Source organism: Hydra viridissima, unplaced genomic scaffold (genome assembly GCF_058129835.1).
Source record: "Hydra viridissima isolate aposymbiotic clone 2 unplaced genomic scaffold, HvirCarnegie_v1 scaffold_4, whole genome shotgun sequence".
Lineage (NCBI taxonomy): Eukaryota > Metazoa > Cnidaria > Hydrozoa > Anthoathecata > Hydridae > Hydra > Hydra viridissima.
The window spans coordinates 20779962-20802298 of record NW_028324303.1 but is presented as its reverse complement, the minus strand read 5'-3'; the positions used below and the strand labels follow the sequence as shown (position 1 = coordinate 20802298).

General features: G+C 34.1%; 2 protein-coding genes across 3 annotated transcripts; both read left to right on the top strand.

Annotated features, from left to right (window-relative positions):
* Positions 1-1406: 1406 nt before the first annotated feature.
* On the top strand, positions 1407-17453 carry LOC149890460 (uncharacterized). 2 transcript variants are annotated; one of them, XM_090084954.1, is made up of 5 exons: positions 1407-1470; positions 5098-8148; positions 8396-8461; positions 8723-8779; positions 17051-17453. In XM_090084954.1, exons 2-5 carry the CDS (start codon positions 5127-5129, stop codon positions 17368-17370), a joined length of 3465 nt encoding a protein of 1154 aa, XP_089941080.1. In that variant the 5' UTR covers positions 1407-1470; positions 5098-5126; the 3' UTR covers positions 17371-17453. The 2 variants fall into 2 exon arrangements, with proteins under 2 accessions (XP_089941080.1, XP_089941079.1); XM_090084953.1 differs by lacking the exon at positions 17051-17453 and adding an exon at positions 8936-9443.
* LOC149890461 (uncharacterized) lies at positions 16075-17042 on the top strand. Its single transcript, XM_090084020.1, has 4 exons — positions 16075-16279; positions 16507-16572; positions 16832-16869; positions 17031-17042. The coding sequence occupies exons 1-4, from the start codon at positions 16075-16077 to the stop codon at positions 17040-17042; spliced, it is 321 nt and encodes a 106-aa protein (XP_089940146.1).
* Positions 17454-22337: the final 4884 nt, after the last annotated feature.

Genomic DNA, 22337 nt, shown 5'->3' with positions numbered 1-22337 from the left:
TTCGTTTTCGCACGAACAACAATTAAAGCAGCTCGTTGAGCTTAACGACGTTCGTATTTTTTTTTCGAAGCCAAAACTTCGGCTATAAGTAGAATAAAGAGGCACTTCGAAAAACAACAAAGCTGTTCGCAGTCGATAGCAACGAGCGACAACATCTCTGCGAGTCTGGCCTCAAGGTAAACAATTTTTTTTACATTTTCATTTGTTAGTGCCACTTTTGTGTACATTATGTATTCAAAAATTTCTTGCTGACGCTAGATTTTTCGTTTTCAATGAACAACAGTTGCGACCTCTAGCCGTTTGCTAAAACAGCTTGCTAGGACAACCAAATCAATCATATGTTGTGAAAATTTCTTTTTGTTCAACTGACTAAGGCAGATCGAGCGAACGCTTTTTTTTTATAACTTGCTTGTATCATATTGCTATTAAGAAAACAGCGTTGTGTATCCTAAACGTGACATAATTGGCAATTATCCGTAACTAAATATAAGATAGAAATTACAAACTTGATACCATATTTTAATTACTGTAACAAAACTAGACGTCATCGCGTGAGAAAAAAAATGTTTATGACACATAACCTCTTGTTTTGTTTTTGTTTTTATTGTTTTATTTATTTATTATTTTTTTTCTTCACTTTTTCCTTTAATCTTTTTTCTTTCGTCCAAAAAGCGCTTTTATTTTGCCTCGCCACAAGCGATGAAATCGATAAAAAAACCTGCTCGGACATTCTCAATTCTCAACAACAAAAGCAATCAAAGTTCTAGCTTACGAGCACGTGAGCCAACAGGTTGATGAAACCGTTCAAACATGCTCGATCGCTAGAATTTAAAAAAAAAAAAACAAACCAGAAACAAACCAAAATATTGAAAAAAAAAAGAACAAAAACAAAAAAGGACATCTCTAGAACGCTTAAGTTTTATAAAATGTTTTCCTCTGCGTTTTTAACCAGCTAAACTGTCGTAAAGTTTTTTCGGTGCAGTTCATTTAAAAAACTTAGTTTTCAACTTTTTAAACGTTTTAGACTTCTCGTTTAAGGCAGTCGAGAGAAATGAGTCGACTCACTTTCTCTCTCCCTTTTCGGTTTTGTTTTTGTTTATTTGTTTTTGTTTTTTCTTCGTTTGCCTTTGTTTGCTTTTCTAAAAGTTGTCGTGCCATGCGAGACTTAGCTTTTTTTTTTGCTCAAATTGAGCACAAGTGAGGTTCTAGTCTTGAAAGTGTGCAAAGTGTGGGCCAATCTGGTGGCTGGAGTGATGACACGTGAATGCTGGAAATTCCAGACTCTGAGCGGATCCAGCGTACATAGAAAGAAAAAGTAGCATTCACGTGGGTCTCTCCTAAGCGTGCCATTGGTCGGTCTGCTGTCCTTAAGTACCCCCCCTCCCCCCCTCAACGTCACGTTTGCTCAACTTTCTCGGTCTTTGGCGCCCAGAGAAAGCTTGAGGAAGGATAAAAAATGGCGAGGTTTCGGTACTGCGTTTTCTGTTTTTCTTATTTGTTTTTGTTTGTTTGCTTGTTTGTTTGTTTGTTTGTTAACTTATTTAATTTTATTTTTTTTTGTTTGTTTCGTTCGTTCGTTTGTTTGTTTGTTTCGTTTGCTTCGTTTGTTTTCCCTTCTTGATGGCACAAAACAGAAGCAAACAAGACTTTCGGTTATGTTCGGTTATATTCGGTTCAATAAAAGTTTGTTGGTTTCTGCACAACAGCAACAACAAAAGTCCCTCTGTCCCTCAAAAGCAGTTTCTCCTCTGTCTTAAAGAAGAGCCTCTTTGTAATCGATCTTGTCTGAATGCAGCTCTCCTTTTGCCTACAGGTTTTTATTCCTAGCTTTTTGTTGTTGTTAGTGCCATTGACACTTGTGTCAGCCATGTTGTTGTTATTGTTATACTCTGTAAAAGCAGTTGTTGCTGTTGTACTTGTTTGTTGTTTCTAAAGACACTGTTGTTGCTGCTGTTAGTAATCACCCACTTGGCTTGTATTTTTGTTTTTTGTTTTTTGTTTTTTTGTTTTATTTATAAACACTCTCTGAGTAAGTGATGGTGTTGCTGTTGTTGTTGTTATAGCTGCAATGAGTGTTTGTTAATGTTCCCCCACTTGGCTTGTATTTTTGTTTTCTGTTTTGTTTCGTTTTTTTTTTTGTTTTTTTGTTTTTCTCAACACTCTCTGAGTAAGTGATGCTGTTGCTGTAGTCGTTGTTATAGTTGCAATGAGTGTTTGTTAACGTTCACCAACTTGGCTTGTTTATAATCTATTTTATTTTATCAACACTCTCTGCGTCAGTGATGGTGTTGCTGTTGCTGTTGTCGTTATTATGCTTGCAATGGGAGTTGTTACTGTTCACCCACTTTGCTTGTTTTGTTTTTATTTCTTTATTTTATCAACACCCTTTGAGCCAGTGATGCTGTTGCTGTTGTTGTTGTTATAGTTGCAATGAGTGTTTGTTAATGTTCACCCACTTTGCTTGTGTTTTTGTTTTTGTTTATCAACACCCTTTGTGTCAGTGATGCTGTTGCTGTTGTTGTTGTTACAGTTGCAATGAGTGTTTGTTTATGTTCACCAACTTGGCTTGTTTATAATCTATTTTGTTTTATCAACACTCTCTGAGTCAGTGATGCTGATGCTGTTGTTGTTATTATGCTTGCAATAAGTGTTGTTAATGTTCACCCACTTTGCTTGTTTTGTTTGTGCTTTTGTTTTTGTTTATCAACACCCTTTGAGTCACTGATGCTGTTGCTGTTGGTGTTATTATAGTTGCAATGAGTGTTAATGTTTACCCACTTTGCTTGCTTGCTTTGTTTGTTTGTTGTTTTTTTTTTGTTTTTTTTATCAACACCCTGTGAGTTAGTGATGCTGTTGCTGCTTTTGTTATTTTACTTGTATTTATAGTTGTTACTGTTCAGCCACTTTGCTTGTTTTTTAATCTGTTTTATTTTATCACCACTCTCTGAGTCAGTGATGATGTTGCTGATGCTGTTGTTGTTATTTTACTTGCAATGATAGCTGTTACTGTTCAGGCACTTTGCTTGTTTTGTTTGTTTGTTTGTTTGTTTGTTTGTTTTTTTTTATCAATATCCTCTGAGTAAGTGATGCTGTTGCTGTTGTTGTTGTTATAGTTGCAATGAGTGTTTGTTAATGTTCCCCCACTTGGCTTGTACTTTTGTTTTCTGTTTTGTTTTTGTTTTTTTTTGTTTTTTTTTTCTCAACACTCTCTGAGTAAGTGATGCTGTTGCTGTAGTCGTTGTTATAGTTGCAATGAGTGTTTGTTAATGTTCACAAACATGGCATGTTTATAATCTATTTTATTTTATCAACACTCTCTGAGTCAGTGATGCTGATGCTGTTGTTGTTATTATGCTTGCAATAAGTGTTGTTAATGTTCACCCACTTTGCTTGTTTTGTTTGTGCTTTTGTTTTTGTTTATCAACACCCTTTGAGCCAGTGATGCTGTTGCTGTTGTTGTTGTTACAGTTGCAATGAGTGTTTGTTTATGTTCACCAACTTGGCTTGTTTATAATCTATTTTGTTTTATCAACACTCTCTGAGTCAGTGATGCTGATGCTGTTGTTGTTATTATGCTTGCAATAAGTGTTGTTAATGTTCACCCACTTTGCTTGTTTTGTTTGTGCTTTTGTTTTTGTTTATCAACACCCTTTGAGTCACTGATGCTGTTGCTGTTGGTGTTATTATAGTTGCAATGAGTGTTAATGTTCACCCACTTTGCTTGCTTGCTTGCTTTGTTTGTTTGTTTGTTGTTGTTTTTTTTTTTTTTTTTTATCAACACCCTGTGAGTTAGTGATGCTGTTGCTGCTTTTGTTACTTTACTTGTATTTATAGTTGTTACTGTTCAGCCACTTTGCTTGTTTTTTAATCTGTTTTATTTTATCACCACTCTCTGAGTCAGTGATGATGTTGCTGATGCTGTTGTTGTTATTTTACTTGCAATGATAGCTGTTACTGTTCAGCCACTTTGCTTGTTTTGTTTGTTTTTTTTTGTTTGTTTGTTTGTTTGTTTTATCAATATCCTCTGAGTCAGTGATGCTGTTGCTGATGCTGTTGTTGTTGTTATTATGCTTTCAATGAGAGCTGTTACTGTTCACCCACTTTGTTTGTTTATAATCTATTTTATTTTATTAATACTCTCTGAGTCAGTGATGCTGATGCTGATGCTGTTGTTGTTATTATGCTTGCAATGAGAGTTGTTACTGTTCACCCAATATGCTTGTTTATTATCTATTTTGTTTTGTCAACACTCTCTGAGTCAGTGGTGCTGATGCTGATGCTGTTGTTGTTATTATGCTTGCAATGAGAGTTGTTTCTGTTCACCCACTTTGCTTGTTTTGTTTTTTCATTTGTCTTTTTATTTGTTTTTTTGTTTGTTTTTGGTTTTGTTTGTTTTTTTATCAATACCCTCTGAGTCAGTGATGCTGTTGCTGATGCTGTTGCTGTTTTTGTTGTTGTTGTTGTTATACATGCAATGATTGTTGTTACTGTTCAGCCACATTGCTTGTTTTTTTAATCTGTTTTGTTTTGCCAACACTCTCTGAGTCAGTGATGCTGATGCTGATGCTGTTGTTGTTCTTATGCTTGCAATGATTGTTGTTACTGTTCAGCCACATTGTTTGTTTTTTTAATCTGTTTTGTTTTGTCAACACTCTCTGAGTCAGTGATGCTGATGCTGTTGTTATTATGCTTGCAATGAGAGTTGTTACTGTTGTAGTTTTGTCTGTCATTTGTCCTTGTTAGCAAGTTCTATTTGCCCTCTCTTGCCTTTTTTCAACACAGTTTCTTTCTTTGAGTCATATGGTTGTGAGATCCTCTCAAACTCCATCTCTTTATTTATTTGTTTCTTTCTTTTTTTTTCTCATTCTCCTTCTCATAATAGCAATCACTGCTGCCACCATGCATGTAAGGCTAGTTGCTCTCATTCTTCTTCATTTGCTAGTGGAAACTTTGTTTCTTCTTGTCGCTCTCTTTTCTTTCTTCTTTCTCTTTTGCAGAGGGTTCGAAAAAACACAGCTCTTCCCTGCAGTTGTGAACATTCCAGGATGGGATGCAGGCAGAAGAAAAAAACTCTCACTAACTGTTTTCTTTTTTTAGCATAAACCGTTGCAAACAAACACCTGAACATGTCTTCTTCACAAGAAAACAACACTGTTGTTGCCCCTTCTCTGAACTCTAAAGCGAAAAAAAAGAAAAGAAAGCAGTCACAAGAACAGAGAGACTTAAAGCTCAAAAACAAAGTCAGGGCCGCATTAGTTGCAGCGTGTGGGTCCGTAAACAGGGTTGTACCTTTCTATGGTACCAAGAAGAGGTACGCTGTTAGCTGTCCGATGCCTTTGTGCAAACATTCGTCCACAAACATTAAAAGACACTTGACTAAAAAAGATCATTCTTGGACTTTGGATGAAGCTTCCATCTTTCACTCTGCAATGGTCAGGAAGTTTCAGCATGCTCGTCTCGAACGCAAGTCCGGCTGTCCAAAACCTTACCCCTGTTTGCAATGTTGGAAATATTACGACCGACTGGACATACACTTGAAAGAGACTCATTTCTACGATTTCAAGATGATCAAACAAAAGATTGCAGAGGCAAAGCGATACGACAACGAGAAGCTCTATGTCCCCCAATTTATTCGACCTGCCTTCTTTGGTATTAAGCCAGTAGCTGAACAAGCGTCTGCATCAGGCTCTGCATCCTCTGCTCCTGGGCCTTCCTCGTCTTTTTCTTCTCCGGTTCTTTCCTCTGATCCTCTTTTAAGCTTGCCCTCATCAGTTGCTGGTTCGTCCGAGGCTCCTTCTGCAAACCACTGCACCTCTGTAGAAAACAAAGAGCTGAAAACCGAATCCGTCCTAGACTCTGATTTTAATTCCTTAAAGCACTTGGTTTCCAACTCCTCCGTCTTGACAGATGATAAGAGACTTTTGTTTCAGCTGGACAAAGATGCTTTTCACTTTTATTACCAGTCAGCAGATGAGCTCTTCAGAGACTTTGAAAAGTGGCTTGTGGTAGCCAACAACAACACTTGGTCACAAGCAAAGATCTACAAAAATGCAGTTGTGGAAATATTGACTTGTTGTGACAGCACGTTGACGCTGCACCCAAACGCCCTCACCAATTCCAATGTTTTGGAGGATAGATACTTCTCCTTGCACTTTAAGAAAATTCAGCTCAATTCCAAGCTGAGTGAACTTGACCAAACAAAAGCCATGTCTTGTCACACGTTGTACAACCGCCTTGTCTCCCTTTGTCTCCTGTTTCGTTTCAGTGAAGCCAGAAACGTCTATTTCGGACTTTCTCATGAGGCCATCCGACGTTTGCGCTGCAAGGTGGATGAGTTGCGAAAAGTGCTGAGGCCCTTTCGTTCTTTGAGGAGGAGCCTTGTGAAAAGAAGAAAAAGCATCAACATCATCAATGTCAGTTTGCTGACCGAATATGGCAAGTCTGCATACGTAAGAGACTTAGTGGAATCGATTAGAAAGGCGTCTCTTCCGCTGACTAGAGACAATGCTGTGTCTCTACGAAACCATCTTCTGCTCTCTGTCACTGTAATTAACAGTTTAAGAAAATCTAACATTGCTCTTTTAAACATTAGAGACTACATGGCTGCTGAGAAGAGTGAGTGTGGATATTGCATTGTGCAAAAGCGCTACAAAACAGCATACAAGTACGGAGCCAAAAACATTCTAGTGCCGAACGACTTGAAAGTGTTGATCGATATTTATTTGCTGAGATACAGAGACCTTCTTGTCAACGACTCTCACTACATGGCTGCAGACACCAAGACTGTTTTGGAGTTGAGCGACTGCTACAGGCCCCTTTTTCCTTCGGTGAGAGCCAACAAAGACGAAGGTGTGACACTCGGTGCAACTAGAGTGCCTGTTTACCAGATGGGTTCCTCTGCTATCACCTCTAGCCTGACGTCCTGCTTCAGAAAAAGCCAAGTAAACATTCCCATGAAGCGTCTTACTGCCACTTGCATTCGCGGTTCGATAGCCACTTACTTTGCCAACAACAGCAAAGAAGATCGCGAGCGGTTTGCTACACTCTACATGAAGCACAGCAGACACACAATGGATAGCTTTTATGTGTCCCAGTGGAACGCTGCAGAGGAGTTGCGCCCTGCCCTGGGCATCGGACAGTCCTTCGGAGTCATAGAGTCTTTGACTGTTGAAAAGTCTGAGAGACCACCAAAGAAGGAGAAGGATGTGATGGACTGGCTCCGAACTAATGCAGAGGAGTACGGTTTTCATGAGGTTGAGGACATTTTTGAGGAAGATTCAGACTCCGGTTCTGACTCTGAAGAATGTGCTGCTACTTTCGGTTGTACCACAGTGGTTCCATTTTCTCCAGCTGTAGAAAACAATGCTCCTTTAGAGGACAGCAACGAACATGTTGTAGATTTCTTGTGTGAACCTAGCTCAACTCCTGTTTCGTCTGTTCCTTCTGAACAAACAATCGCTGGTCCAGTTCTTGAACTATCCCCTGCTCTTGCACAACTAGTTCCTAATGAACAAGCTGTTTGTATGGATGTAGATCAGACTCTAGCTGTTCCTGTTGGCACAGCTTGTTCTCCTCTTGCATTAACATTATTTCCTGATGAACCGGATTTTATTGAACACTATGCACAACTTTCTCCAGTTTACTTTAGTGAGCAAGTGGTTGCCAAACTTGTTTCTGCTGCTCCTGCTCAACAAGTTGCTTTCAGTCCTTCAAAAGAGGTCTTTTCTGTTCTGCTGGAAACAGTGTCTAATGTTGCTTCACAGCAAGATAATCTTATGGCTGTCACACGTGTTTTCCATGCTCCTCCTGAAGCTGCTCTTCTTGAACCTGCTCTTCTTGAACCTGCTCTTCTTGAACCTGCTCTTCTTGAACCTGCTCTTCTTGAACCTTCTCATAAGCAAGTGGTTGCCAAACCTGTTCATGTTGCTCCTTCTCTGCAAGTTGTTTTTAATCCTTCAAAAGAGGTCTTTTCTGTTCCTCTGGCTCCTAATCTTGTTGCTCGTCAGCAAACGATGGCCAAACCCAGTTTGTTTCTTTCAGCTGTTCCAGTCCAACAGGCTGGTACTGTTCTTGAAAAACAGCCCTCACCTGGTGCTGTTCAATCTGTTGGTAGTCTATTTAGCCAAAGTCTTGCTTGTACATCCAGAGGTAAATTCTTTTTGATTTTTGATTTTTATGCAAATCTCAACACGCTTTCAAAAAATAAAAATGCCCAAATTAACTCCTTGCCCTATTGTTATTGTTAAAGCTGTAAAAAAAAAAAAAAAAAAAAGAAAAACAATAAAAAAAACAAAAAAAACAACACAGAAGTGTGTATGTATTTGTTGCAGGACTAATTCTGTGATTGCTTAAATGTTTATACAAGTGAATGATACTAAAACTGATTATGTTTTAGAAGTAAAAGATCCAAGAAGAAAAAAAATCAAGTTGGAAATGCCATCTTTCACTGAAGAACACATCGGTAATGTAAAACCTAATTTATACAAACATATATAAACACAAACCTCTTCTTGCACAATTTCAGATGGTTAACTGTTAACAAAAACTAGCCATCATTGCTAAGTGCACTTTTAGAAAGTTGTGTCTACCCGATTTCTAATGATGAAGTTAGAAACATCACCGTTAGAAATCATGCACAGCTTGTTATTATCTCTAACACTTAGAAACTGTTGATGGTTTTTTTATGAATTAGAAAAATGAACATGGTTTTATTTTATTTCAGGATCAACTCAGCCAAGAACAAAGGAAAACAAAGCAGAAGTTAGCCAATGCCAATTAGGTAATCTTTCAAAAACCAGTTGTAGCTATCAGTGCAAACAATAAGGTCAACAAAAAAAACAAATAAAAAAACAAAATTAATCTTGTCATGCTTCAGAACCAAATGAATATTCGATTTAATCTCTTTGTGTTATGAGTTGAGTTTGTAAAATTTTAGATGAAATAGTTGAAAAGCTGAATGCCTGCCCTGGCCACAACGAATGGTTCAACACCAGAAGTTTTCCTCGATGTGCAGCTTTAGTGTTGGCATACATCTTGCAAGACGTGTTTACAGATGTAAGCTCAAGTTGCTCGTACAAAGATTACCTTGGCATCTTGGCAAATCATAGCAGTGACAAGCTCATTCATGTCTTGCAAAAGTACTCCTACCGAAGCCATATTAAAGACAAAATTAAAAACATGAAGCTAAAAATTCAAAAAGAGGGTAGTTTAGAAAAGTTTGTTCAATATGGCAATATAGTGAGACCATTTATGTAGTTTAGAAAAGTTTGTTCAGTTTGGCAATAAAGATGGGCCTTTTGTGTAGTTTGTTTTCTCTATGCTTTTGCAAATATATTTATCTGTTTTGCTAAATACATAATAAACAAGAAGTTCTGTTAAACTGTTCTCACATTTCTTATTTAAAGATAGTTCAAACTTTTTTTATCTTTAAAAAAAAAAAAAGTCGTTTTGTTATTCTGTTAACACTTTTAATAGAGTTGCATTTAGAATTATTTCTGATGTTTTTAAGAGTTTGTTAAAAAGCAAATTAATATTTTCTGTGATGTTAAACTGCACAAGTGAAATTTAAAAAAGGAAAACTGCTCCAACCATTTTTCGGAAAAAGAAATCAAAAAGTTCCTTATTTTAAAAGATCTAGACATCCATTTCTTCTTCAGCAAAATAGCGAGGCTTTTTTTATGAACTCTTACTCTCTATTTTTTCATATATTTACACAAAGGATTTTATTTAGTTCAATGTAAACATAAATAGAAGTATATTACGTTTTTTTTTGTTTGTTTTTTTTTATGCAGTCTAACTTTTGTTTCACTTCTATTTTATTTTACGTTTATCTTGTATTTTATCATGCCTTATTGGTTTTTGCGTTTTGTGATGTCAAGCTGCGTAAGTTAAACTTAAAAGAGGAAAACTACGCTAACTTTTCTTTGAAAAAATATTCAAGAAGTACCTTAAAAGAGAAAGCACACGAATTTAAAAAGTTGTATCTTGCCATCCAATTCTTCTTCTGCAAAGTAGTGAGGCTTTTGCTCTCTAATTTATCTCTATTTACGCAAAGGGTTTTATTTCAATGTAAACACGTATAAAAGAATACTTTGTTAAAAATAATGTTAAAGGAGTTGCGTAAAAAAAACGTCTGAATAAACTTTCTTTACAAAAAAAAACAACTAAGAAACAAGCGCGCCTAAGAAAAACCAGATCGCGATTCACTAAGTCAATAGACGAAAGAAACAAACTTTAAAAAGTCTTTCTAGACAACAAGTTCTATTTTTGGCAATGCAGTTTTTGTATTTATGCAACCTATCTTTTGTTTCACTTCTACTTTATTTTACGTTTACCTTGTATTTTGTCTTGCCTTTTTGCGTTTTGTGATGTCAAGCTACATAATCTAAACTTAAAAGAGGAAAACTAGGCTAGTAGAATATTATGTTGTTGGTTTTATATGCAGCCTAACTTTAGTTTCATCTATATTTTATTTTGCGTTTATCTTATATTTTATCTTGTCTTTTTGAGTTTTGTATTTTGTGATGTCAAGCTACATAAGCTAATGTTAAAAGAGGAAAACTACGCTAACCTTTTTTTGAAAAACTATTCAAAAACTACCTTTAACAAAGTAGCGAGGCTTTTTATGCACTTTTACTCTCTAACATACCTATATTTGCGCAGAGGATTTTATTTAACTCAATGTAAACATACATAGAAAAATATTGTTACCCGTTTATTTTATGCAGCCTAACTTTAGCTTCATCTACATTTTATTTTACGTTTATCTTATATTTTGTTTTGTCTTTTTGAGTTTTGTGTTTTGTGATGTCAAGCTACATAAGCTAATGTTAAAAGAGGAAAGCTACGCTAACCTTTCTATGAAAAACTGTTCAAAAACTACCTTAGACATAATCTAGATTTAAAAGAGGAAGACTACGCTATTTTTGCTTTGAAAAAACTTTCGAAAACTACCTTAATCGATAGAGATAGCACACGATTTTAAAATGTTGTATCTAGTCATCCACTTCTTTTACACCGAAGTAGCGAGGCTTTCTATGCACTTTTACTCTCTAACATAGCTATTTTTGCGCAAAGGATTTTATTTAATTCAATTTAAACATACCTAGTAGATTATTATGTTGTTGGTTTTTTATGCAGCCTAACTTTAGTTTCATCTATATTTTATTTTGCGTTTATCTTATATTTTATCTTGTCTTTTTGAGTTTTATATTTTGTGATGTCAAGCTACATAAGCTAAACTTTAAAGAGGAAATTTACGCTAACCTGTCTTTGAAAAACTATTCAAAAACTACCTTTAACAAAGTAGCGAGGCTTTTTATGCCTTTTTACTCTCTAGCATACCTATATTTGCGCAGAGGGTTTTATTTAATTCAACTTAAACATACCTGTTAGATTATTATGTTGTTGGTTTTTTATGCAGTCTAACTTAAGCTACATCTATTTTTCATTTTACGTTTGTCTTATATTTTATTTTATCTTTTTGTGTTCTGTGATGTCAAGCTACATAAGCTAATGTTAAAAGAGGAAAGCTACGCTAACCTTTCTTTGAAAAACTATTCGAAATCTATTTTTGAGATAATCTAGATTTAAAAGAGGAACACTACGCTAATTTTGCTTTGAAAAAACTCTCGAAAACTACCTTATTCGATAGAGATAGCACACAAATTTAAAAAAGTGTATCTAGTCATTCACTTCTTCTACAGCAAAGTAGCGAGGCTTTCTATGCACTTTTACTCTCTAACATTATGCATTTTACTCTCTATTTTTGCGCAAAGGATTTTATTTAATTCAATTTAAACATGCCTAGTAGATATTTTATGTTGTTGGTTTTTTATGCAGCCTAACTTTAGCTACATCTATTTGTCTTATATTTTATTTTATGTTTTTGTGTTCTGTGATGTCAAGCTACATAAGCTAATGTTAAAAGAGGAAAGCTACGCTAATTTTGCTTTGAAAAAACTTTCGAAAACTACCTTATATTTTATCATGCCTTTGTTAGTTTTGTGTTTTATTATGTCAAGCTTCATAATCTAATCTTAAAAGAGGAAAACTGCGCTAACTTTTCATTGAAAAAGTACTCAAAAAGGACCTAAATCGATATAGATAGCTCACGATTTTAAAAAGTTGCATATAGTCATCTTCTTCAGCAAAGTATCGAGGCTTTTTATGGATTTTTACTGTCTAACTTTCCCATATTTGCGCAAAGGAATTTATTTAGTTCAACTTAAACATGCCTAGTAGATAATTATGTTGTTTGTTTATTTTTTTTAAGATTTAAGATTTTAAACAAAAACAAAAACAAAAACAAAAACAAAAACAAAACAGAAAAGGGAGAAAGAGTGAGTCGACTGATTTTGCTAAACTGCCTTTGACGAGAAGTCATAAACGTTTGCTGACATGTTAAGACATTTTAAGCCTTTGCTATTATCATGAGGCTTTTGCTCCACGAGCCAAAAAAGTACGCTAGAGTTGACAAACTGCATCGCGGTCGAAAAGTGTAATTACGCCAACACTTTTATCCGTTTTAAGCATTTCGTTTTCGCACGAACAACAATTAAAGCAGCTCGTTGAGCTTAACGACGTTCGTATTTTTTTTCGAAGCCAAAACTTCGGCTATAAGTAGAATGAAGAGGCACTTCGAAAAACAACAAAGCTGTTCGCAGTCGATAGCGACGAGCGACAACATCTCTGCGAGTCTGGCATCAAGGTAAACAATTTTTTTTACATTTTCATTTGTTAGTGCCACTTTTGTGTACATTATGTATTCAAAAATTTCTTGCTGACGCTAGATTTTTCGTTTTCAATGAACAACAGTTGCGACCTCTAGCCGTTTGCTAAAACAGCTTGCTAGGACAACCAAATCAATCATATGTTGTGAAAATTTCTTTTTGTTCAACTGACTAAGGATGATCGAGCGAACGCTTTTTTTTTTATAACTTGTTTTGTATCATATTGCTATTAAGAAAACAGCGTTGTGTATACTAAACGTGACATAATTGGCAATTATCCGTAACTAAAAATAAGATAGAAATTACAAACTTGATACCATATTTTAATTACTGTAACAAAACTAGACGTCATCGCGTGAGAAAAAAAATGTTTATGACACATAACCTCTTGTTTTGTTTTTGTTTTTATTGTTTTATTTATTTATTATTTTTTTTCTTCACTTTTTCCTTTAATCTTTTTTCTTTCGTCCAAAAAGCGCTTTTATTTTGCCTCGCCACAAGCGATGAAATCGATAAAAAAACCTGCTCGGACATTCTCAATTCTCAACAACAAAAGCAATCAAAGTTCTAGCTTACGAGCACGTGAGCCAACAGGTTGATGAAACCGTTCAAACATGCTCGATCGCTAGAATTAAAAAAAAAAAAAACAAACCAGAAACAAACCAAAATATTAAAAAAAAAAAAAAGAAAAAAAAAACAAAAAAGGACATCTCTAGAACGCTTAAGTTTTATAAAATATTTTCCTCTGCGTTTTTAACCAGCTAAACTGTCGTAAAGTTTTTTCGGTGCAGTTCATTTAAAAAACTCAGTTTTCAACTTTTAAACGTTTTAGACTTCTCGTTTAAGGCAGTCGAGAGAAATGAGTCGACTCACTCTCTCTCTCCCTTTTCGGTTTTGTTTTTGTTTATTTGTTTTTGTTTTTTCTTCGTTTGCCTTTGTTTGCTTTTCTAAAAGTTGTCGTGCCATGCGAGACTTAGCTTTTTTTTTTGCTCAAATTGAGCACAAGTGAGGTTCTAGTCTTGAAAGTGTGCAAAGTGTGGGCCAATCTGGTGGCTGGAGTGATGACACGTGAATGCTGGAAATTCCAGACATTGAGCGGATCCAGCGTACATAGAAAGAAAATGTAGCATTCACGTGGGTCTCTCCTAAGCGTGCCATTGGTCGGTCTGCTGTCCTTAAGTACCCCCCCTCCCCCCCCCTCATCGTCACGTTTGCTCAACTTTCTCGGTCTTTGGCGCCCAAAGAAAGCTTGAGGAAGGATAAAAAATGGCGAGGTTTCGGTACTGCGTTTTCTGTTTTTCTTATTTGTTTTTGTTTGTTTGCTTGTTTGTTTGTTTGTTAATTTTTTTAATTTTTTTTTTGTTTGTTTGTTTCGTTCGTTTGTTTGTTTGTTTGTTTCGTTTGCTTCGTTTGTTTTGTGATGTTTTGTTTTCCCTTCTTGATGGCACAAAACAGAAGCAAACAAGACTTTCGGTTATATTCGGTTATATTCGGTTCAATAAAAGTTTGTTGGTTTCTGCACAACAACAACAACAACAACAACAACAAAAGTCCCTCTGTCCCTCAAAAGCAGTTTCTCCTCTGTCCTAAAGAAGAGCCTCTTTGTAATCGATCTTGTCTGAATGCAGCTCTCCTTTTGCCCTTCAGGTTTTTATTCCAACCCTTTTGTTGTCGTTAGTGCCATGTTGTTGTTATTGTTATACTCTGTAAAAGCAGTTGTTGCTGTTGTACTTGTTTGTTGTTTCTAAAGACACTGTTGTTGCTGCTGTTAGCGCTGTTAGTAATCACCCACTTGGCTTGTATTTTTGTTTCTTGTTTTTGTTTTTTGTTTTATTTATAAACACTCTCTGAGTAAGTGATGCTGTTGCTGTTGTTGTTGTTATAGTTGCAATGAGTGTTTGTTAATGTTCCCCCACTTGGCTTGTATTTTTGTTTTCTGTTTTGTTTTGTTTTTTGTTTTTTTTTGTTTTTTTTTTCTCAACACTCTCTGAGTAAGTGATGCTGTTGCTGTAGTCGTTGTTATAGTTGCAATGAGTGTTTGTTTATGTTCACCAACTTGGCTTGTTTATAATCTATTTTGTTTTATCAACACTCTCTGAGTCAGTGATGCTGATGCTGTTGTTGTTATTATGCTTGCAATAAGTGTTGTTAATGTTCACCCACTTTGCTTGTTTTGTTTGTGCTTTTGTTTTTGTTTATCAACACCCTTTGAGTCACTGATGCTGTTGCTGTTGGTGTTATTATAGTTGCAATGAGTGTTAATGTTCACCCACTTTGCTTGCTTGCTTTGTTTGTTTGTTGTTTTTTTTTTGTTTTTTTTATCAACACCCTGTGAGTTAGTGATGCTGTTGCTGCTTTTGTTATTTTACTTGTATTTATAGTTGTTACTGTTCAGCCACTTTGCTTGTTTTTTAATCTGTTTTATTTTATCACCACTCTCTGAGTCAGTGATGATGTTGCTGATGCTGTTGTTGTTATTTTACTTGCAATGATAGCTGTTACTGTTCAGCCACTTTGCTTGTTTTGTTTGTTTTTTGTTTGTTTGTTTGTTTGTTTGTTTGTTTGTTTTATCAATATCCTCTGAGTCAGTGATGCTGTTGCTGATGCTGTTGTTGTTATTATGCTTTCAATGAGAGCTGTTACTGTTCACCCAATATGCTTATTTATTATCTATTTTATTTTGTCAACACTCTCTGAGTCAGTGGTGCTGATGCTGATGCTGTTGTTGTTATTATGCTTGCAATGAGAGTTGTTTCTGTTCACCCACTTTGCTTGTTTTGTTTTTTCATTTGTTTTTTTATTTGTTTTTTTTTTTGTTTTTGGTTTTGTTTGTTTTTTTATCAATACCCTCTGAGTCAGTGATGCTGTTGCTGATGCTGTTGCTGTTTTTGTTGTTGTTGTTGTTATACATGCAATGATTGTTGTTACTGTTCAGCCACATTGCTTGTTTTTTTAATCTGTTTTGTTTTGCCAACACTCTCTGAGTCAGTGATGCTGATGCTGATGCTGTTGTTGTTATTATGCTTGCAATGATTGTTGTTACTGTTCAGCCACATTGTTTGTTTTTTTAATCTGTTTTGTTTTGTCAACACTCTCTGAGTCAGTGATGCTGATGCTGTTGTTATTATGCTTGCAATGAGAGTTGTTACTGTTGTAGTTTTGTCTGTCATTTGTCCTTGTTAGCAAGTTCTATTTGCCCTCTCTTGCCTTTTTTCAACACAGTTTCTTTCTTTGAGTCATATGGTTGTGAGATCCTCTCAAACTCCATCTCTTTATTTATTTGTTTCTTTCTTTTTTTTTCTCATTCTCCTTCTCATAATAGCAATCACTGCTGCCACCATGCATGTATGGCATCACTGTTCCTCTGACTCCTAGCCTTGTTGCTTTTCAGCAAACATTGGCCAAACCCAGTTTGTTTCTTTCATCTGATCCAGTTTCAGCTGTTCCAGTCCAACAGGCTGGTACTGTTCTTGCAAAGCAGCTCTCACCTTATGCTGTTCAATCTGTTGGTAGCCTATTTAGCCAAAGTCTTGCCTGTACATCCAGAGGTAAATTCTTTTTGATTTTTGATTTTTATGCAAATCTCAACACGCTTTCAAAAAATGAAAATGCCCAAATCAACTCCTTGCCCTATTGTTATTGTTAAAGCTGTAAAAAAAAACAAAACAAAACAAAAAAACAACACAGAAGTGTGTTTGTATTTGTTGCAGGACTAATTCTGTGATTGCTTAAATGTTTATACAAGTGAATGATACTAAAACTGATTATGTTTTAGAAGTAAAAGATCCAAGAAGAAAAAAAATCAAGTTGGAAATGCCATCTTTCACTCAAGAACTCATCGGTAATGTAAAACCTAATTTATACAAAGATATATAAACACAAAGCTCTTCTTGCACAATTTCAGATGGTTAACTGTTAACAAAAACTAGCCATCATTGCTAAGTGCACTTTTAGAAAGTTGTGTCTACCCGATTTCTAATGATGAAGTTAGAAACATCACCGTTAGAAATCATGCACAGCTTGTTATCATCTCTAACACTTAGAAACTGTTGATGGTTTTTATGAATTAGAAAAATGAACATGGTTTTATTTTATTTCAGGATCAACTCAGCCAAGATCAAAGGAAAACAAAGCAGAAGTTAGCCAGTGCCAATTAGGTAATCTTTCAAAAACCAGTTATTGCTATCAGTGCAAACAATAAGGTCAACAAAAAATAAATAAATAAATAAAAAAACAGAATAAATCTTGTCTTACTTCAGAACCAAATAAATATTTGATTTAATCACTTTGTGTTATGAGTTGAGTTTGTAAAATTTTAGATGAAATAGTTGAAAAGCTGAATGCTTGCCCTGGCCACAACGAATGGTTCAACACCAGAAGTTTTCCTCGATGTGCAGCTTTGGTGTTGGCATACATCTTGCAAGACGTGTTTACAGATGTAAGCTCAAGTTGCTCGTACAAAGATTACCTTGGCATCTTGGCAAATCATAGCAGTGACAAGCTCATTCATGTCTTGCAAAAGTACTCCTACCAAAGCCATATTAAAGACAAAATTAAAAACATGAAGCTAAAAATTCAAAAAGAGGGTACTTTAGAAAAGTTTGTTCAATATGGCAATATCGTGAGACCATTTATGTAGTTTAGATAAGTTTGTTCAGTTTGGCAATAAAGATGGGCCTTTTGTGTAGTTTGTTTTATCTACGCTTTTGCAAATATTTTTATCTGTTTCGCTAAAGACATAATAAACAAGAAGTTCTGTTAAACTGTTCTCACATTTCTTATTTAAAGATACTTCAAACTTTTTTTTATCTTTAAAAAAAAAAAAAAAGAAGTCGTTTTGTTATTCTGTGAAAACCTTTAATAGAGTTGCATTTAGAATTACTTCTGATGTTTTTAAGAGTTTGTTAAAAAGCAAAATAATATTTCCTGTGATGTTAAACTGCATAAGTGAAATTTGAAAAAGGAAAACTGCTCCAACCATTTTTCGGAAAAAGAAATCAAAAAGTTCCTTATTTTAAAAGATCTAGACATCCATTTCTTCTTCAGCAAAATAGCGAGGCTTTTTTATGAACTCTTACTCTCTATTTTTTCTTATATTTACACAAAGGATTTTATTTAGTTCAATGTAAACATACATAGAAGTATATTATGTTTTTTTTTTGTTGTTTTTTTTTTTATGCAGTCTAACTTTTGTTTCACTTCTATTTTATTTTACGTTTATCTTGTATTTTATCATGCCTTATTGGTTTTTGCGTTTTGTGATGTCAAGCTGCGTAAGCTAAACTTAAAGGAGGAAAACTACGCTAACTTTTCTTTGAAAAAATATTCAAGAAGTACCTTAAACGAAAGAGAAAGCACTCGAATCTTGCCATCCAATTCTTCTTCTGCAAAGTAGCGAGGCTTTTTATGTACTTTTGCTCTCTAATTTATCTCTATTTACGCAAAGGGTTTTATTTCAATGTAAACACGTATAAAAGAATACTTTGTTAAAAATAATGTTAAAGGAGTTGCGTAAAAAAAACGTCTGAATAAAGTTTCTTTACAAAAAAAAAACAACTAAGAAACAAGCGCGCCTAAGAAAAACCAGATCGCGATTCACTAAGTCAAAAAACGAAAGAAACAAAGTTTAAAAGGTCTTTCTAGACAACAAATTCTATTTTTGGCAATGCAGTTTTTGTATTTATGCAACCTAACTTTTATTTTACGTTTACCTTGTATTTTATCTTGCCTTTTTGTGTTTTGTGATGTCAAGCTACATAATCTAAACTTAAAAGAAGGAAACTAGGCTAACTTTTCTAGCAGAACATTATGTTGTTGGTTTTGTATGCAGCCTAACTTTAGTTTCATCTATATTTTATTTTGCGTTTATCTTATATTTTATCTTGTCTTTTTGAGTTTTGCATTTTGTGATGTCAAGCTACATAATTTAAACTTAAAAGAAGAAAACTAGGCTAACTTTTCTTTGAAAAATTGTTCAAAAACTGCCTTACACCGATAGAGATAGCTCACGAATTTAAAAAGTTGCATCTATTCATCTTCTTCTTCAGCAAAGTAAAGCTTTTTATGCACTTTTACTCTCTAACTTACCTATATTTGCGTAAAGGATTTTATTTAATTCAGTTTAAACATAACTAGTAGAATATTATGTTGTTGGTTTTGTATGCAGCCTAACTTAAGTTTCATCTATATTTTATTTTGCGTTTATCTTATATTTTATCTTGTCTTTTTGAGTTTTATATTTTGTGATGTCAAGCTACATAAGCTAAACTTTAAAGAGGAAATTTACGCTAACCTGTCTTTGAAAAACTATTCAAAAACTACCTTTAACAAAGTAGCGAGGCTTTTTATGCCTTTTTACTCTCTAGCATACCTATATTTGCGCAGAGGGTTTTATTTAATTCAGTTTAAACATAACTAGTAGAATATTATGTTGTTGGTTTTTTATGCAGTCTAACTTAAGCTTCATCTATATTTTATTTTACGTTTATCTTATACTTTATCTTGTCTTTTTGAGTTTTGTATTTTGTGATGTCAAGCTGCATAAGCTAAACTTTAAAGAGGAAAACTACGCTAATATTTCTTTGAAAAACTATTCAAAAACTACCTTTAACAAAGTAGCGAGGCTTTTTATGCGCTTTTACTCTCTAACATACCTATTTTTGCGCAAAGGATTTTATTTAATTCAATTTAAACATGCCTAGTAGATTATTATGTTGTTGGTTTTTTATGCAGCCTAACTTTAGCTACATCTGTTTTTCATTTTACGTTTGTCTTATATTTTATTTTATCTTTTTGTGTTCTGTGATGTCAAGCTGCATAAGCTAATGTTAAAAGAGGAAAGCTGCGCTAACCTTTCTTTGAAAAACTATTCGAAATCTATTTTTGAGACAATCTAGATTTAAAAGAGGAACACTACGCTAATTTTGCTTTGAAAAAACTCTCGAAAACTACCTTATTCGATAGAGATAGCACACAAATTTAAAAAACTGTATCTACTCATCCACTTCTTCTACAGCAAAGTACTGAGGCTTTTTATGCACTTTTATTCTCTAACATACCTATATTTGCGCAAAGGATTTTATTTAACTCAATGTAAACATACATAGAAGAGTATTGTTACCCGTTTATTTTATGCAGCCTAACTTTAGTTTCATCTATATTTTATATTGCGTTTACCTTATATTTTATCTTGCCTTTGTTAGTTTTGTGTTTCGTTATGTCAAGCTTCATAATCTAATCTTAAAAGGGGAAAAACTGCGCTAACTTTTCTTTGAAAAAGTACTCAAAAAGGACCTAAATCGATATAGATAGCTCACAATTTTAAAAAGTTGCATATAGTCATCTTCTTCTTCAGCAAAGTATCGAGGCTTTTTATGTATTTTTACTCTAACTTTCCTATATTTGCGCAAAGGACATTATTTAATTCCACTTAAACATGCCTAGTAGATTATTATGTTGTTGGTTTTTTATGCAGTCTAAACTTTTTTTCATCTATATTTTACGATTAACTTATATTTTATCTTGCCTTTTTGAGCTTTGTGTTTTGTGATGTCAAGCTACATAGTCTAAACATAAAAGAGGAAAACTACGCTAAACTTGCTTTGAAAAACTTTTCAAAAACTACCTTTAACAAAGTAGCGAGGCTTTTCATGCACTTTTACTCTCTAACATACCTACATTTGCGCAAAGGATTTTATTTAATTCAATTTAAACATGCCTAGTTGATTATTATGTTGTTGGTTTTTTATGCAGCCTAACTTTAGTTTCATCTATATTATGTTTTAGGTTTATCATATATTTTATCTTTTCTTTTTGAGTTTTGTGTTTTGTGATGCCAAGCAACTTAAGCTAAACTTAAAAGTGGAATACTACGCTAACCTTTCTTTGAAAATCTATTCATAAACTACCCTAGACAAAAGCTAGATTTAAAAGGGGAAAACTACACTATTTTTACTTTGAAAAAACTTTCGAAAACTACCTTATCGATAGAGATAGCACACGATTTTAAAAAATTGCATATATTCATCCACTTCTTCTGCAGCAAAGAAGCGAGGCTCTTTATGCACTTTTTCTCACTAGTTTGCTTATATTTACGCAAAGGAATTCATTTAGTTCAATCCAAACATATATAGAAGATTATTATGCTATGATTTTTTTTTTCTTTTATGCAGCCTAACATTCATTTCACCTACATTTTATTTTACGATTAACTTTTATATTACCTTTCCTTTTAGTGTTTTGTGTTTTGTGATATCAAGCTACATAAGCTAAACTTTAAAGAGGAAAACTATGCTAAGGTTTCTTTGAAAAACTATTCAAAAACTACAATTAACAAAGTAGCGAGGCTTTTTATGCACTTTTACTCTCTAACATACCTACATTTGCGCATAGGGTTTTATTAGATTCTAGTAGATTATTACGTTGTTTTTTTATGCAGTCTAACTTTAGCTTCATCTATATTTTATTTTACGTTTATCTTATATTTTATTTTGTCTTTTTGAGTTTTGTGTTTTGTGATGTCAAGCTACATAAGCTAAACTTAAAAGAGGAAAGCTACGCTAACCTTTCTTTGAAAAGCTGTTCAAAAACTACCTTGGACATAAATCTAGATTTAAAAGAGGAAGACTACGCTATTTTTGCTTTGAAAAAACTTTCGAAAACTACCTTATTCGATAGAGATAGCACAGGATTTTAAAAAGTTGTATCTAGTCATCCACTCCTTTCACAGCAAAGTAGCGAGGCTTTCTATGCACTTTTACTCTCTAACATACCTATTTTTGCGCAAAGGATTTTATTTAATTCAATTTAAACATGCCTAGTAGATTATTATGTTGTTGGTTTTTTATGCAGCCTAACTTTAGCTACATCTATTTTTCATTTTACGTTTGTCTTATATTTTATTTTATCTTTTTGTGTTCTGTGATGTCAAGCTGCATAAGCTAATGTTAAAAGAGGAAAGCTGCGCTAACCTTTCTTTGAAAAACTATTCGAAATCTATTTTTGAGATAATCTAGATTTAAAAGAGGAACACTACGCTAATTTTGCTTTGAAAAAACTCTCGAAAACTACCTTATTCGATAGAGATAGCACACAAATTTAAAAAATTGTATCTACTCATCCACTTCTTCTACAGCAAAGTACTGAGGCTTTTTATGCACTTTTATTCTCTAACATACCTATATTTGCGCAAAGGATTTTATTTAACTCAATGTAAACATACATAGAAGAGCATTGTCACCCGTTTATTTTATGCAGCCTAACTTTAGTTTCATCTATATTTTATATTGCGTTTACCTTATATTTTATCTTGCCTTTGTAAGTTTTGTGTTCTGTGATGTCAAGCTACATAAGCTAATGTTAAAAGAAGAAAGCTACGCTAACCTTTCTTTGAAAAAGTACTCAAAAAGGACCTAAATCGATATAGATAGCTCACGATTTTAAAAAGTTGCATATAGTCATCTTCTTCTTCAGCAAAGTATCGAGGCTTTTTATGGATTTTTACTCTCTTATTTACCCAAATTTGCGCAAAGGACTTTACTTAATTCAACTTAAACATGTCTAGTAGATTATTAAGTTGTTTGTTTTTTATGCAGCCTAACTTTAGTT

Coding starts and splice junctions, on each gene's coding strand:
- LOC149890460 (XM_090084954.1), top strand. CDS start 5,127: ATGTCTTCTTCACAAGAAAACAACACTGTTGTTGCCCCTTCTCTGAAC. Junction 8,462..8,722: donor TTTCACTGAAGAACACATCG/GTAATGTAAAAC, acceptor ATTTTATTTCAG/GATCAACTCAGCCAAGAACA. Junction 8,780..17,050: donor AGTTAGCCAATGCCAATTAG/GTAATCTTTCAA, acceptor GTAAAATTTTAG/ATGAAATAGTTGAAAAGCTG.
- LOC149890461 (XM_090084020.1), top strand. CDS start 16,075: ATGTATGGCATCACTGTTCCTCTGACTCCTAGCCTTGTTGCTTTTCAG. Junction 16,280..16,506: donor TCTTGCCTGTACATCCAGAG/GTAAATTCTTTT, acceptor ATTATGTTTTAG/AAGTAAAAGATCCAAGAAGA. Junction 16,573..16,831: donor TTTCACTCAAGAACTCATCG/GTAATGTAAAAC, acceptor ATTTTATTTCAG/GATCAACTCAGCCAAGATCA.